Genomic DNA, 16,435 nt, shown 5'->3' with positions numbered 1-16,435 from the left:
ACAGCTCTGGTGGACATTCCTGCAGTCAGCAGGTGAATTGCACGCTCCCTCAAAACTTGAGACATCTGTGGCATTGTGTGCACACTTAAGAGTGGTGCTTCTAACTTTCAGTTAGGCGCACCAGTGCAACCAATTCAAAATATAAAATGTAGAGCCCCGCACGCACACACACACGCACACACACACACATGCACGCACACACACAGGTAATTCTGGAGTAGGAATCCTTGTGAATTTTGAGAATGTGTCGTAGAATGTGCTGAGCAGGCAGTGTCAGCAGTGACTAGACAAGCTAAAATTCTAGGCTGAGACACCTGCTGTCTAGTGGAAGATTGTCTGAGAGAGTTTAATTCTGGTAATACACACTTGTGGAACGGGAAGGTGATATGCACATCCTAAACTTGAGAATACCGTTGCTAGGATAAAAATAAATAAATGGGTCATTCTTGAATTGTGGTGGTAAATGCTGTCGCTCGACTTTGGCACCATTTTAAAATGATTTAACATGACAAATAATGCTTTTGATGTTTTATTTAACTGTTATTTATGAAAGAAAACAGACTCAGTGGCCAGTCTTTTTAGGTACACAACCCCATTCACAAAAAGGGTTTTCTCCTACAGACAGCGAGTAACGTGGATGTGACTTGCTATATAAAGCAGGCAGACAGGCATCGAGGCATCCATTTACTGTTCGATTGAACGTCAGAATGGGAATAACTAGTGACCTAAGGGACTGAGCGTGGTATGATCGTCTGTGCCAAGCGCATCGGTTCTAGGCTCTCAGAAACGGCCGGCCTCCTGGGCTTTTCACGCACAACTTTGTCTAATGTTTACAGAGAATGGTGCGACAAACCAAAAACATCCAGTCAGGGGCGGTCCCTGTGGGCATCAGCTCGCTGATGAGAGAGGTCAAAGGAGAACGGCAAGAATCGCGCAAGCTAACAGGCAGGGCCACAAACAGGCAAATAACGGCGTAGTGCACCACTGGTGTGCAGAATGGAACGCACAACTCGTCGGTGTCTCGTCACGGATGGGCTATTGCAGCAGACCACACCGGGTTGCACTCCTCTCAGCTAAAAACAAGAAGCAGCTTCAGTGGGCACGCAATCCAGGTCCCTGTTGCGTCATGCTGATGGCAGAGTCAGGATTTGGCGTAAGTAAGCGTGAGTAAAAGTAAAGATACCTTAATAGAAAATGACTCAGGTAAAAGTCACCCAGTAAAATCCTACTTGAGTAAAAGTATAAAAGTATTTGGTTTTAAATATACTTAAGTATCAAAAGTAAATGTAATTGCTAAAATATATACTAAGTAAAAGTATAAATCATTTCATATGCCTTATATTAAGTAAACCAGAAATGACATCATTTTCTTTAGAAATGTAGTAATGTAAAAGTTGTCAAAAATATAAATAGCAAAGTAATGTACAGACACAAAAAAAAACTACTGAAGTAGTACTTTAAAGTATTTTTACTTAAAGTACTTTACACCACTGACAGATACACACGTTCTAAAGTTGTATTCTGAACTCCGCCCCCTCATCTCTTTCTTCTCCTCCCAAGTTAAAACAGAGCCTATAAACAACAGCGAGATTGACTACCACAGAATGTGTGTATGTAGGTATTTTATACTGCAACATCTACTTGTATGCATTGTGGGAAACTACTGGGAGCTAGCAAATGTGTTTGTCCCACTGGTGATGTGTAGAGGTGTAGTGACATGGTTTGGCGATTTAGATAGATAAGCCTATTCATTTTGAATAATGAACAAAAGTATTTAGAATAGTGTATAGATCAACAAAAACAAGGAAGGCTATTAAAATAGATGTTTTAATTCTTTTACTAGTATAATGTGTGTCCATGAGCATTCTCTCCAGTGGCAAACTGTTATCGGAGGACAGGTCTATATTAAAGAAACTTAAGCATATCACACCGTTAGAATGTCATACATTTGAGGATTCCATTAATACTTTGGGGTGTCTAAATCCAAAGTGTCACTTGGTGTTAGTTCATTTAAATGAAGGGAAATAACATGAGTAAAATGATTAATCATATCACAGTAAATTATGTTTTAAGGGTTGATGACCTAAGATTAGAGAATTTAAAAAAGAAAATCCTAATTTACCTAAGCTATATTTGATGTTACCAAAATGTCATGCCCAAATGCCACTGTAATTCAAGAACCTCCCTAATACAGATAGAAGTGACATCTTTCCCTCCAAAATAATAGGTGGGTGGGTGGGGGGGGGGGGGGGGGGGTGCAGAAATGGGGAAATACAGAGGGGCATGCAGAAAGACAGAGGGTGGGGGGTTTAAGAGTCAAACAAACTCTGAGGCAACTTCCTGTAAGTTGACAGGAAGGAGGAGAAGGAAGCACACATGCAATGCTGAGAAGGTTAGTGATATGCAGAATCCTTGGGACGTTCCTACCCTAAACCTAACCCCTAACCTAACCATAACGAAAACCCTAGCTAACCCTAACAACCGCTTTAAATGTCAACTTCAATTGGGTGACGGAGTTGGACGCCCCAAGGATCCCATTTAGACTTTTCTTTGCTGAGAAGAGCCAGCAGGCAGGCAGGCAGGCAGGCAGGCGAGTTAGTCAGGAAGACTGATAGGGCTGCTTACCTTTTCTTAGGTAAACGTTATCTGAGAAACAAAAAGAAATAAAGGTAACTGTAACATAGAAACACACACGCACACACACACACACGCAGGAATGCATATACGCATACACACACTTTGCTTGGCGTGATGCAAGATGCTTGATAAATAGAAATGAAGGGGAGAATCACTCATTTGAATCACTAAGTATCAAGGAGAAAACAAGAGGAAAGGTTGCCTAAATCAAACCTAATATTACCCTCTCAGCTTAGTGAAAGACACTACAGCCTTCCACTCCCCACCTGATTCTGTTCTGCAAATACATGAGGTCTACCAGCTCTATTTACCGCACACAGTAGCTAGCAAACACACATACACTCACACCAACAGTCCACCTCTCATGCAAACCCTTATTATAGACAAACCCATAAACGCAAAATCTTTGGAGTCAAATCAAAACGGGAGTGTTTGTGTGCGTGCCATGGTGTGTGTCAACTACCCAGTCCCTTGGGTGTCATCTAACCCACTAAACATGCATGGTTATTACATGCATGGTCCATTTCATTGCCATTCAGTCCACTCAACCCATCAGCTCTCTGCCAACACGGAGATCCTCTATGTGTCTCTTGTGGCCACTCACGCTCCAGTGTGTGTGTTAAAAGGTCAATTAAAGCTACATAAAAATCTAGCACATTTTATCCCCCGCTGCTGCAGTTTCTATATGTCTTTTATTATTATTATTTTATATATATTTTTTACACAGTCTTATTTTTACCCCGGAGCACGATTTGCCACCAGGTAAAGATTGAGGCGTGAAAAAAGTCAGGTCGAAGCAAATTCAGCTATAGTCTCCTTAACAAACAAAAAACCACTCCCAAAAATCAGCATAAATACATCAAAGCTCTGTTATGGAGGGTGAGTCATGTGGATGAGACGATCCGGTGTGGAAATGCCTCTTCTAGAACGGCCGCTTAAAGGAGGATCGGATGATAAATTACCGATGCTAAATTATAGATGGGATTTATTTTTGACAAGCTTTGGAAGGGGTGAAACATAAGGATCAGGGGCTGGAAGGGAGAACGTCAGGTTAGCTAGAGCATTAGAGGTGGAGAAAGGGTGACTTTCAGTGTTTAGCGTGGCTAATATTACATCAGGTTAAATTGAGTGTGTGTGTGTATGTGATCAACAAACCAAACAAGCTAAATAAACAATCACTTTATGAGCAACCTTCGTGTTCATCCGAGTCTACCTTGAATTAAAGTTGCTGAATGTATTTGGGTGTTAGTTGTGTGTTTCTGTGGGCAGGTTTGACTGGACAGTGCAGTCAGCTGTTGTGTGTTGGCTGACTCGGCAGAATTAGCTCACTCTCTTATTGACACATGGGCTGGGCCAGGCCAGGGCAGGGCAGGGTAGAGTGTCATAACAGGCTGAGACTGTGTGTGTGTGTGTGTGTGTGTGTGTGTGTGTGTGTGTGTGTGTGTGTGTGTGTGTGTGTGTGTGTGTGTGTGTGTGTGTGTGTGTGTGTGTGTGTGTGTGTGTGTGTGTGTGTGTGTGTGTGTGTGTGTGTGTGTGTGTGTGTGTGTGTGTGTGTATCTTGGGACAGGGTGCACTGTCAGTCTGTGAGAACAGGTTTTATTGGGGTCTCTACAAGCTACAGGTGTAGTACTATACTAGGAGGTCAGGTAAAGTCCAGCTACAGGTGTTGTATTATACTAGGAGGTCAGGTAAAGTCCAGCTACAGGTGTTGTACTATACTAGGAGGTCAGGTAAAGTCCAGCTACAGGTGTTGTATTATACTAGGAGGTCAGGTAAAGTCCAGCTACAGGTGTTGTATTATACTAGGAGGTCAGGTAAAGTCCAGCAACAGGTGTAGTATTATACTAGGAGGTCAGGTAAAGTCCAGCTACAGGTGTTGTATTATACTAGGTCAGGTAAAGTCCAGCTACAGGTGTAGTATTATACTAGGAGGTCAGGTAAAGTTCAGCTACAGGTGTAGTATTATACTAGGAGGTCAGGTAAAGTCCAGCTACAGGTGTTGTATTATACTAGGAGGTCAGGTAAAGTCCACTACAGGTGTTGTATTATACTAGGAGGTCAGGTAGAGTCCAGCTACAGGTGTTGTATTATACTAGGAGGTCAGGTAAAGTCCAGCAACAGGTGTTGTATTATACTAGGAGGTCAGGTAAAGTCCAGCTACAGGTGTTGTATTATACTAGGAGGTCAGGTAAAGTCCAGCAACAGGTGTTGTATTATACTAGGAGGTCAGGTAAAGTCCAGCTACAGGTGTTGTATTATACTAGGAGGTCAGGTAAAGTCCAGCAACAGGTGTTGTATTATACTAGGAGGTCAGGTAAAGTCCAGCTACAGGTGTTGTATTATACTAGGAGGTCAGGTAAAGTCCAGCAACAGGTGTTGTATTATACTAGGAGGTCAGGTAAAGTCCAGCTACAGGTGTTGTATTATACTAGGAGGTCAGGTAAAGTCCAGCTACAGGTGTTGTATTATACTAGGAGGTCAGGTAAAGTCCAGCTACAGGTGTTGTATTATACTAGGAGGTCAGGTAAAGTCCAGCTACAGGTGTTGTAATTATACTAGGAGGTCAGGTAAAGTCCAGCTACAGGTGTTGTATTATACTAGGAGGTCAGGTAAAGTCCAGCTACATGTCTTGTATTATACTAGGAGGTCAGGTAAAGTCCAGCTACGGATGGGAGTTCAGTATATGAGCTATAAAGCCACAGTTGAAGAGGGTGTGTTTATTCACTCTTGGCTAAGATGTGCGTATTCAAGTGTAAAACGCAAATAAACTCAGCAAAAAAAAAGAATTGTCCCTTTTGCAGGACCCTATCTTTCAAAGATAATTCTTAAAAATCCAAATAACTTCATGGATCTTCATTGTAAAGGGTTTAAACACCATTTCCTGTGCTTGTTCAATGAACCATAAACAGTTAATGAACATGCACCTGTGGAACGGTCGTTAAGACTAACAGCTTACAGACGGTCGGCAATTAAGGTCAGTTATGAAAACTTAGGACACTAAAGAGGCCTTTCTACTGATTCTGAAAAACACCAAACGAAAGATGCCCAGGATCCCTGCTCAGCTGCGTGAAGATGCCCTAGGCATGCTGCAAGGAGGCATGAGAACTGCAGATGTGGCCAGGGCAATAAATTGCAATGTCTGTACTGTGAGACGCCTAAGACAGCGCTACAGGGAGACAGGACAGACAGCTGATTGTCCTCGCAGTGGCAGACCACGTGTAACAATACCTGCACAGGATCGGTACATCCGAACATCACACCTGGGGTTAGAGGTACAGGATGGCAACAACAACAGCAGCGAGAGTTTCACCAGAAACGCACAATCCCTCCATCAGTGCTTAGACTGTCTGCAATAGGCTGAGCGAGGCTGGACTGAGGGCTTGTAGGCCGGTTGTAAGACAGGTCCTCACCAGACATCACCGGCAACAACGTCGCCTATGGGCACAAACCCACCGTCGCTGGACCAGACAGGACTGGCAAAAAGTGCTCTTCACTGACGAGTTGCGGTTTTGTCTCTCCAGGGGTGTTGGTCGGATTCGTGTTTATTGTCGAAGGAATGACCGTTACACCGAGGCCTGTCCTCTGGAGAGGGATCGATTTGGAGGTGGAGGTTCCGTCAGGGTCTGGGGCGGTGTGTCACAGCATCATCGGACTGAGCTTGTTATTGCAGGCAATCTCAATGCTGTGTTACAGGGAAGACACTCTCCTCCCTCATGTGGTACCCTTCCTGCAGGCTCATCCTGACACGACTCTCCAGCATGACAATGCCACCAGCCATACTGTCACGCCTTGGTCATTGTATTTTGTGTTTTTGTTATATGTTTGGGTGGGCCAGGGTGTGACATGGGTTTAGATGTTGTTTTCGTATTGGGGTTTGTAGTATTTGGGATCGCGGCTATTAGGGGTGTTGTATAGGCTTGGCTGCCTGAGGCGATTCTCAATCAGAGTCAGGTGATCCTCGTTGTCTCTGATTGGGAACCGTATTTAGGGAGCCATAGTTTCGCTTTGTATTTCGTGGGTGTTTGTTCCTATCTCTGTGTTGTAGTCACCAGATAGGCTGTAATTAGTTTCTCGTTCCGTTCTGTTGTTTTTGTAGTTAGTATCAGTTATTTCATGTACCGCGTTCTTTCATTAAAGTCATGAGTAACCAACACGCTGCATTTCGGTCCGACTCTCTTCTTTCAACAGACGAACGCCGTTACACATACTGCTCGTTCTGGGCTTGATTTCCTGCAAGACAGGAATGTCAGTATTCTGCTATGGCCAGCGAAGAGACCGGATTTCAATCCCATTGAGCACATATAGGACCTGTTGGATCGGAGGGTGAGGGCTAGGCCATTCCCCCCAGAAATGTCCAGGAACTTCTAGGTGCCTTGGTGGAAGAGTGGGTCTTTGGAACTTGTTCAGTTTATGTCTCAGTTGTTGAATCTTGTTATGTTCATACAAATATTTACACATGTTAAGTTTGCTGAAAATAAACGCAGTTGACAGTGAGAGGACATTTCTTTTTTTGCTGAGTTTATAAAAGTGTGTGTGATCAAATATCAACTCACCGCTCTGTGTGTGTGTGTGTGTGTGTGTTTCCAGGTGCTGCCCCTACCTTCAGGGGGTTGGAGGGTCTTGTTGTTCTGGGAGCACCAGCCTACTGGGTGGAGTTCGGCAGTCATGACATCACACCAGAAGTCGGCCTTGCGGTCATCTCCGTAGCCACTGAAGCGCAGCAGCAGCAGCTGGCCACAGGTGGTGACGATGGTGGCCACCCAGTAGGTGTCTGGGCTGCTCTTATTGGCCACCTCCAGCTTCATCCCCGGCTGGAAGCTGCTCTGTAGGCTGATGTCCACCTGCGAGAACCAATCAGAGAGCACCATGTCACACAAGAGCCTGCCCTCACTGACAGGTGAGCTTGATTATAATGGGCTTGCACTTAAGTGGTAAATGAAGTGCATTGGGCGAGATAAAGCACATCTATACATTGACATTCTAAAGTGAATGACATCACAGGTCTACATGCAGAATGAGGGATGTCTGACTGGCTCGCTGAGCCATGATTGACAGAGTAAAACACAGGTGGGCCACAAGTACTGAACAGGTATGACACAGGTGATTCCCAAAAGCTCCCCACCCACACTATCTGTTTAGGAATCTGTTTGTTCACAAGGGTCAATCGGTCCTTTAACGTTCCACTGAACTAGCAACCACTTTGAATATCCTAAACAATCTGGCCTTGCGGACAGTGACTCACAGAGAGAACATGAGAGAGAGAGAGGGCGAGAGAGAGAGGGAGGGAGGGTGAGAGAGAGAGAGAGAGAGGAGGGAGGGCGAGAGGAGAGAGAGGGAGGGAGGGAGGGAGAGAGGGAGGGAGGGAGGGCGAGAGAGAGGGAGGGAGGGTGAGAGAGAGAGAGAGAGAGAGAGAGAGAGAGGGAGGGCGAGAGAGAGGGAGGGCGAGAGAGAGAGAGAGGGAGGGCGAGAGAGAGAGAGAGAGGGAGGGCGAGAGAGAGAGAGAGAGAGAGAGAGAGAGAGAGAGAGAGAGAGAGAGAGAGAGAGAGAGAGAGAGAGAGAGAGAGAGAGAGAGAGAGAGAGAGAGAGAGAGAGAGAGAGAGAGAGAGAGAGAGAGAGAGAGAGAGAGAGAGAGAGGGGGGCGAGAGAGAGAGAGAGAGAGAGAGGGAGGGAGAACGAGAGAGAGGGAGAAGAGAGAGAGAGGGCGAGAGAGAGAGAGAGAGAGGGAGGGAGAACGAGAGAGGGAGGGAGAACGAGAGAGAGAGAGGGAGGGAGAACGAGAGAGAGAGAGGGAGGGAGAACGAGAGACAGAGAGGGAGGGCGATAGACAGAGAGAGGGAGGGCGAGAGACAGAGAGAGGGAGCGAGAGAGCGCGAGAGAGGAGAGAGAGAGGCGAGAGAGAGGGAGAGAGAGAGAGAGAGAGAGAGGGCGAGAGAGAGAGAGGGCGAGAGAGAGAGAGGGCGAGAGAGAGAGAGAGACGGAGGGCGAGAGAGAGAGACGGAGGGCGAGAGAGAGAGAGAGAGAGAGAGAGAGAGAGAGAGAGAGAGAGAGAGAGAGAGAGAGAGAGAGAGAGAGAGAGAGAGAGGGAGGGCGAGAGAGAGAGAGAGGGAGGGCGAGAGAGAGGGAGGGGCGAGAGAGAGAGAGAGGGCGAGAGGGCGAGAGGGCGAGAGGGCGAGAGGGCGAGAGGGCGAGAGGGCGAGAGAGAGAGAGAGAGAGAGAGAGAGAGAGAGAGAGAGAGAGAGAGAGAGAGAGAACATATATAAAGGGCTACTACCAGGAAATGGATAATGTAATGTTTCAACCATAGCCCCAGGCTGCACTCACACATATCTAAAACCCGTTATATAAAACACAACACACAAATGCACGCACGTGCACACACGGCCTGTGTTACTGGAGAAAAGCCAACATCTTAGAACTAAAAACAATGCAAATGGCCTCATGACTTCCTGAGAAAAGCAAATCAAATATGCTGTATCACACTGGATGGCTTACGTAAGAGAGGCAGAGGCGGAGAGAGAGACAGAGACAAAGAGAGAGAGAGACAAAGAAAGAAAGACAGCGAGAGAGAAAGACAGCGAGAGAGAGAGAGAGAGAGAGAGAGAGAGAGAGAGAGAGAGAGAGAGAGAGAGAGAGAGAGAGAGAGAGAGAGAGAGAGAGAGAGAGAGAGAGAGAGAGAGAGAGAGAGAGAGAGACCGCGAGAAAGAGACAGCAAGCCCACAAGGAATCACTGTTTCAATTGGCACTAGGTATGTTGAGAGCATGAGAGTTATTTCACTATTTCACAGAATCACATTTTCAGGGCAAATCATGCTATTTTTCCTGTGACTCAATCCACTTACCAAAAACACTCCCATTCAAATATGATCATCTTTCATGTGTCCAACCGGGCAATCACATCAGAGCACACCTTGCGGACTTCAGTTCACACACAGAGCTTGAGCCCGCTTGAACTGACATCTATGAAATCAGTCAACGCCATTAAACCCACTGAAAGTCTACTTCCATACTGTACACTCCTTTCTTTCCGCTACATTATGTAGGATTACTTATGCATTCTCTTTTCCCATCGTCCCCTGCAGCTGTGTGGCAGGCCTCCTTAAGATAGCTGTTCCATCAGGCTCCACTACTACTACTGGCAGTCTGACACTACACCAGACAAGACTGGGGAGTACTGTAACATACAAGGCAGGGGTATTCAACTCTTACCCGACGAGGTCCAGAGCCTGCTGGTTTTCTGTTCAACCTGATCATTAAATTGCACCCACCTGGTGTCCCAGGTCTAAATCAGTCCCTTAGAGGGGAACAATGAACACCCGCTGTGGTACGTGCTGGTTACCAGGTCCAGAGTTGAGTTTGAGGGATACGTGCCTTTTTCTGTCCTTTTACAACTTCCATGGAGCTTGAGTCAATCTCTGAGTAATTGTGTGGGTTGTGTTCAATGCTAAATGTCACATGAATTTAAGTGTGTATGATGCCAAAATAGACATGCACTGTGTACAGCACATTGGGAAAGTGTTCAGACTCTGTTTCTACAACTTGGAGTCCACCTGTGGTAAATTCAATTGATTGGACATGATTTGGAAAGGCACACACCTGTCCACAGTTGACAGTGCATATCAGAGCAAAAAAAAACAAGCCATGAGGTTGAAGGAATTGTCCGTAGAGCTCCGAGACAGGATTGTGTCGAGGCACAGATCTGGGGAAGGGTACCAAAAAAGGTCTGCAGCATTGAAGTTCCCCAAAAACACAGTGGCCGCCATCATTCTTAAATTGAAGAAGTTTGGAACCACCAAGACTCTTCCTAGAGCTGGCCTCCTGGTCAAACTGAGCAATCAGTAGAGTAGGGCCTTGGTCAGGGAGGTGACCAAGAAACCAATGTTCACTCTGACAGAGCGCTTGAGTTCCTCTGTGGGGATGGGAGAACCTTCTAGAAGGACAATCATCTCTGCAGCACTCCACCAATCAGGCCTTTATGGTAGTGACCAGACGGAAGTCACTCCTTAGTAAAAGGCACCACAGCCCGCTTGGACTTTGCCAAAAGGCACCTAAAGGACTTTCAGACCATGAGAAACAAGATTCTCTGGTCTGATGAAACCAAGATTAAACTCTTTGGCCTGAATGCCAAGTGTCACGTCTGGAGGAAACCTGGCACCATCCCTACGGTGAAGCATGGTGGTGGCAGCATCATGCTGTGGGGATGTTAATCAGCGGTAGGGACTGGGAGACTAGTCAGGATCAAGGAAAAGATGAACGGAGCAAAGTACAGAGAGATCCTTGATAAAAACCTGCTCCAGAGCGCTCAGGACCTCAGACTGGGGCAAAGGTTCTCCTTCCAACAGGACAACAACCCTAAGCACACAGTCAAGATAATGCAGGAGTGGCTTCGGGACAAGTCTCTGAATGTCCTTGCGCGCCCAGCCAGAGCCCGCACTTGAACCCGATCGAACATCTCTGGAGAGACCAGAAAATAGCTGTGCAGCAACGCTCCCCATCCAACCTGACAGAGTTTGAGAGGATCTGCAGAGAAGACTGGGAGAAAAAACTACTTAATCAATTTTACAATAAGGCTGTAACGTAACAAAACGTGGAAAAAGTCAAGGGGTCTGAATACTTTCTGAACACACAGATGCAACAATGAGGATGCAGGGTATGCCATCTCTGGTATGCGAGTCTCGGTGAACAGCAGTGACTATGAATATGTAACTATTTGAGTGTGGTCTTCAGCAGGTAAGTCATGCCTGAGCCTATGAGCCTAACTACACTGCTTAACATCATTAGCTAAAGTACATTCTCACTCAAACACGTTTAAAGGGATTTGCCTGATTGCCACTAATTCAACAGTATTTACAAGATGTTGTGGGGGTTATGGAAATGTAAACGTGTGTTTCTCACTCACATGTTTGAAAGCGGTGTGGGGTGCCGTGGTCGCCCCCGTCTCCTCTAGGTACTCCTCCCAATTAAAGTCGGCCTCTTCCTCCATGGAGTCTGCGTCTGATAGGAAGAAAGCCCCGTCAATCATTTTGACCGCCACCAACCCAGTCACAAAACATTAAAAATCACCATAAATACAAGCATAACAGCGTCACACTCTATAACGACACGTTTTATTTCATTATCTAGCAGAAACAAAATCATTCAGTCGACATTCATACCGGTTATAGACTAGGGTGATATCGTCTATATGAATGCAGCTGCCACTGTATCGAAGCCAATTGGATGCAGTTTTCATCATTAATCGCAGGCGATAGGTGCAATACACATCCCTGCATTCTGAATTAAAGTTCTCACTGTGAACCCAAATGAATACATCAAATAAAATAAACACTAGCCCTATAGGCTTTGAGAGGTCCCATGTGGCTCAGTAGGTAGAGCATGGCGCTTGCAACGCCAGGGTTGTGGGTTCGATTCCCATGGGTGGAACCAGTACGTGGAAAGATGCATGCACTCACTACTGTAAATTGCTCTGGATAACAGAGTCTGGCAAATGAATAAAATGTCCAATTCAAATGCCTACGCTGCGTTGTAGGCTCATGTCTCTTCAGTAAATCCGAGCTGGATTTTCTTCTCCCAGTCTATCCCATTTAAACAACTTGAGCCTATGTGCACGTTGTAAATTTAAATCTTAATTGGCTCATTTCAAACTGTCGTTGATGAGGCGCCATAAACCTGAATTGGGGGATCCTCCAGCATCGTTTAAATCTCCAGTTTGCAAACAGTTTGGCTTCCCAGTAGATTACCACGCCGATGGACAGAGAGTTGTGGATAAAACCGTATGCAGCCACTGCTCAAGGAGAATAGCCTCTGCGGGTGCCAACACCTCACACACGCCGACATCACCCCGGTATACCGACGGAAACGCAAAGAAACATAACATCGTCTCACCTCTGCATCCAAGCATTCCTTGGCAGCTGATTCTGACTGGGCCAAAGAAATGACAGGAGTGATATAGGTAGACTTTATTTCTATTTTTTGAGTCTTTGGTCAACAGCCGCAGATATGCGCCCATTCTCTGTGGTTGAGAACAAGAGGGATTCAGCACCTCGTGACAATGCTCGAGCCACGTTACAAACTTCCCCCGTGCACTCATTTCAGCAAACAGGTCTCTGCTCCATGTAAGCAAGCCAAAGCTCTCAATGAATTGGCCAATGCACACTGTGAAGGCACTTAACAGTGACAGCCCATTACATTACCCCGGGAATGGTTGATGTCCCATGCTACAGACAAGCCCTCTTCGTCAGAGTCACAACTGTGCATCTGCCACTTAAGGAGGCAGTGTCACGGTGCGTTCGTAACCAAGTGGGACGTGTTAATTACTAGTGGGGAGACTCGTCTATCATCCCGAGCTCCCACTTCTCCGACATGGTGACCTCTGACATCACCTACTAAGGAAATGGCCTTTAAAACAGTCTTTTCTGCAGTTCAAATAAATCCATTACGGTGGTTTTTGAACCCTATAATTTGTTTAACAAGCATGACGGTTGTACTTTCAGTTTATAGTTGACGCAGCTTGTTGGCCATTAGCCAATCGGCATTTATCAGCGAGTTCAAATCACATGAAAGCATCCAACTGGTATTTACGACTTCACAACTGGTATATTTCCACCTCCCGCATGGTTACAAACACAGCATCAGAGTGGAAAACCGACAGGCCCAACTTAACAATCCTGTCACAACAGACAACGCCAGGAACCTTGTGAATGCTGAACATTGAGAATGGCATTTCATTTTCCGCTGTACTGAAACTGAACCGTGACCCCCAAATCCGCAATACGTACCCAACTGTGGGTTTGGTGAACCGTTACTTATAGAAGTATGAGATACCAGACCCGGTCTCGGGGATGGCGAACTCTGGAGAGCCCTTAGATCCCCACTGAGTTGGGTAGATCTGATCCCCAATGTACTTTAAAAACGGGAGGAATTTTTGCCTCTAGGGCACTCCAGACAGCTTTTAGGGGACCTGCTTTTCTGGATAATGTGTTTTTTTATGATTGTGTTTTGCTTTTCATGTATTGTTGTGTAATAACGTATATTTTAATGTGTATATTGATGTGTATATTGATGTGTATATTGATGTGTATATTGTAATTTTATGTGTATTCTTGTGCTAAACAGGGATCATCTGGAAAAGAGACCTTGGTCTTAGCATGGATTCCCTATCAAAATAAAGGAGAAATAAAATGAGAATAAATGACAATGCAGCGGAGAAAGGACAATAGGAATAATGTTGTAAATAAAACAGTATATGTCCTCAGTCCCGAGCGAAAGAGTCAAGTGGAATACAGTTTGCGTGGAGTGTGGAAAAAATGTGTACGCCTTCATTCTGCAACGATCAAAGTCACTGTGTAAACTGATACGTCGTAATAAGCATAAACAAAACATACAGATTTAACGAGACAAGCGGGGTGAGATCTGATCACACACACACCAATGTCATTTCTCTAAATCTATGGGGAAGGACATTTATAAAGAACACAGCAGGAACCAGCTGAAACTAAGTTTAGTCTCTTGTCAAGCATTCAAAATTAGGTCACTTGAAAATGTATCTGATCTTTAATGAGTTTTATGTGTGTGTGTGTGTGTGTGTGTGTGTGTGTGTGTGTGTGTGTGTGTGTGTGTGTGTGTGTGTGTGTGTGTGTGTGTGTGTGTGTGTGTGTGTGTGTGTGTGTGTGTGTGTGTGTGTGTGTGTGTGTGTGTGTGTGTGTGTGTGTGTTCCAGGTCTTACGTAATGCCACTAATGTTTCTCCTCAAGGTGAGAACGGTTTAATTTGCCCGTGGGAGACTGTTACTTGGACAAGGTATAATGTGTCGTGTGTGTGTGTGTGTGTCGTGTGTGTGTGTGTGTGTGTGTGTGTGTGTGTGTGTGTGTGTGTGTGTGTGTGTGTGTGTGTGTGTGTGTGTGTGTGTGTGTGTGTGAGAGAGAGAGAGAATCTGCATCTATTGTTCCTGCTGTGTGGTTTCTCCTCTCTAGGCTGTGTCTCATGGGACTCTGTGTGTGGGACTTAACCTGCACTAATGAGAGAGAAGAAACTACTGGTTGTTGTAGTCGGGGGGCTTTCTGAAAAGAATCTGCTAGGCTTGCTCTTCTCCCTTACACATAGCAGTGTGTGTGTGTTTGTGTGTTCACACTCCCCATCCCCAGACCTTTACAAAGGCTATGACGTCATACCTTCCACTGTCCATATCCACCTGATTCAAAGGGGTCACGTTACGAACGCTGCTTTTAACAAAAAGTAACCTTGTCATTCAAGCGTATTTGAGATTTAGAAAATCACTTTAAAAATCCTTTAAAATATGTTTTATAATGAAAAAATATGTTCGATCAACCGTGGTGTTGAGAAAACGCTCCGAGGCGACTTGTATTTCCTCTTTCCTGTCCGCCCAACAAAACTTTCCGGTTTTCTATTTCTTTTAATCCAAGTTCCACTTTTTTTCAAGTCTGTTTATCTGATAAGAAGCACCAATGTAGGGCTGAACAGAACAAGGAAGTGAACACAGGAAAACCATGACATAGAAACTAACTATGACTCCACAGTCAGCTCATACTTCACCACACCAACGACCAGGTAAACTGGACCAGATTCTCTCACAGCTGGACACAGTGGCTACTGCAGATTCATGCTGAATAATCCAAACCCCCCAAAATAGCCCTGCACTACACGCATTCTGAGACCTCGATGAAGGTCAATACTGGTGTGGCATGTAAAAAGGAATGGGAAAAATTGGAAATTGGCTGCTTATCACAACCCCCTGTTGTGATTGTGATACAATGGAGATGAATGCTTGGGCCCTTCATGTGTCATCAAAACAATGGAAGACAAAAAAAATGAGGAAGAGATAGAAGATTAAAAAGTGCAGGTAAAATCCCTCACCTGAGTGCACCCGTTCATCTCTCCCATTGGCCGGGCTGTGGGATTTCCCCACGGAGTGGGCCAACGGCCTGTCCTGTGGGCGGGACTGCATCCTGCTCTCTCTTCCTGGTGACCTTTACCCTTTTACCCTTTGTCCGCCTGTCTTCAGACTTCTCAGTCTTCACTGCATCTCCCTCATTCCTCCACTGTGTCACACAAAGGAGGAGTTAAGTAGGAATGGAGCATTAAAATCCATATCATGTCCATCTAAACAATGACCACTATAACGAAAGACAATAGAGGCATTTATTCCAGACCATACAGATGAGAAAAATGAAGAAACCCGCACACTGCTCTTGATAGCATCACTGCTCGTTATTAAGCTTTACGTATCGGCCTCACGACCTTCGTCAGGGCGTGTGAGTTTTTTAAACATTTTTTTATGAGCACTTTTGTGTAGACATAGCTCCACCCACATTCGTTCCAGGCATCGAATGGGGTTGGAGTGAACAATGTGCATTTCATAAATAGTGTACATAAAACGCATTTAACACATCTGTAAAGCCACAATGAGCACATCGACTCACAGAGCAAGTTTTCATAAATCATTGGGTACAGTGCAAGAAAAACATCAGAGTAATCTGAAATAGGGGACATTAATTCATGTTTACATTTACAACATGTATTTCATCATTAAGACCTTTTGGGAAATGTATGGAGGGTGAACATCCAAAGACATTCTATTTTGCGCAGAGTATTATTTACATCACCTCCCCTGTCTGATATCTTCACTTTCACTATGCCACAAAATCTAAAAAAGGTAGAAATGTCATTTTTTTAGGTCATTAAAAATGTACCGCGACTGGATAGTCCCTGTCGTTTCTCCTGATTGAACTTGTTCACTAATTCTCTGTTGGAGAAAACGAGATGTTTTGCCTACAGACCAGCTC

At 45.2% G+C, this 16,435-nt stretch overlaps 1 protein-coding gene and 1 non-coding gene across 5 annotated transcripts in view; one reads left to right on the top strand and one right to left on the bottom strand.

Annotated features, from left to right (window-relative positions):
* LOC124014022 (scm-like with four MBT domains protein 2) overlaps positions 1-16,435 on the bottom strand; it is a 52,118-nt gene that overhangs the window by 31,414 nt on the left and 4,269 nt on the right. For 2 of the 4 annotated variants that reach the window (XM_046328663.1, XM_046328665.1), the window contains exons 2-5: positions 15,507-15,691; positions 11,534-11,628; positions 7,238-7,478; positions 2,626-2,646 (exon numbers count right to left, since the gene is read on the bottom strand). In XM_046328663.1, coding sequence (XP_046184619.1) covers positions 2,626-2,646; positions 7,238-7,478; positions 11,534-11,628; positions 15,507-15,597 — 448 coding nt within the window. In that variant the 5' untranslated portion in view covers positions 15,598-15,691. The remainder of the gene's footprint in view (positions 1-2,625; positions 2,647-7,237; positions 7,479-11,533; positions 11,629-15,506; positions 15,692-16,435) is intronic. The other 2 variants (XM_046328664.1, XM_046328666.1) reach the window with 1 other exon arrangement.
* On the top strand, positions 11,983-12,060 carry trnaa-ugc. Its single transcript has one exon. It is a non-coding gene; the product is annotated as a tRNA-Ala (tRNA).

Source organism: Oncorhynchus gorbuscha, linkage group LG25, assembly GCF_021184085.1.
Source record: "Oncorhynchus gorbuscha isolate QuinsamMale2020 ecotype Even-year linkage group LG25, OgorEven_v1.0, whole genome shotgun sequence".
Classification (NCBI taxonomy): Eukaryota; Metazoa; Chordata; class Actinopteri; order Salmoniformes; family Salmonidae; genus Oncorhynchus; species Oncorhynchus gorbuscha.
This window is presented reverse-complemented; position numbering and strand designations above follow the sequence as displayed.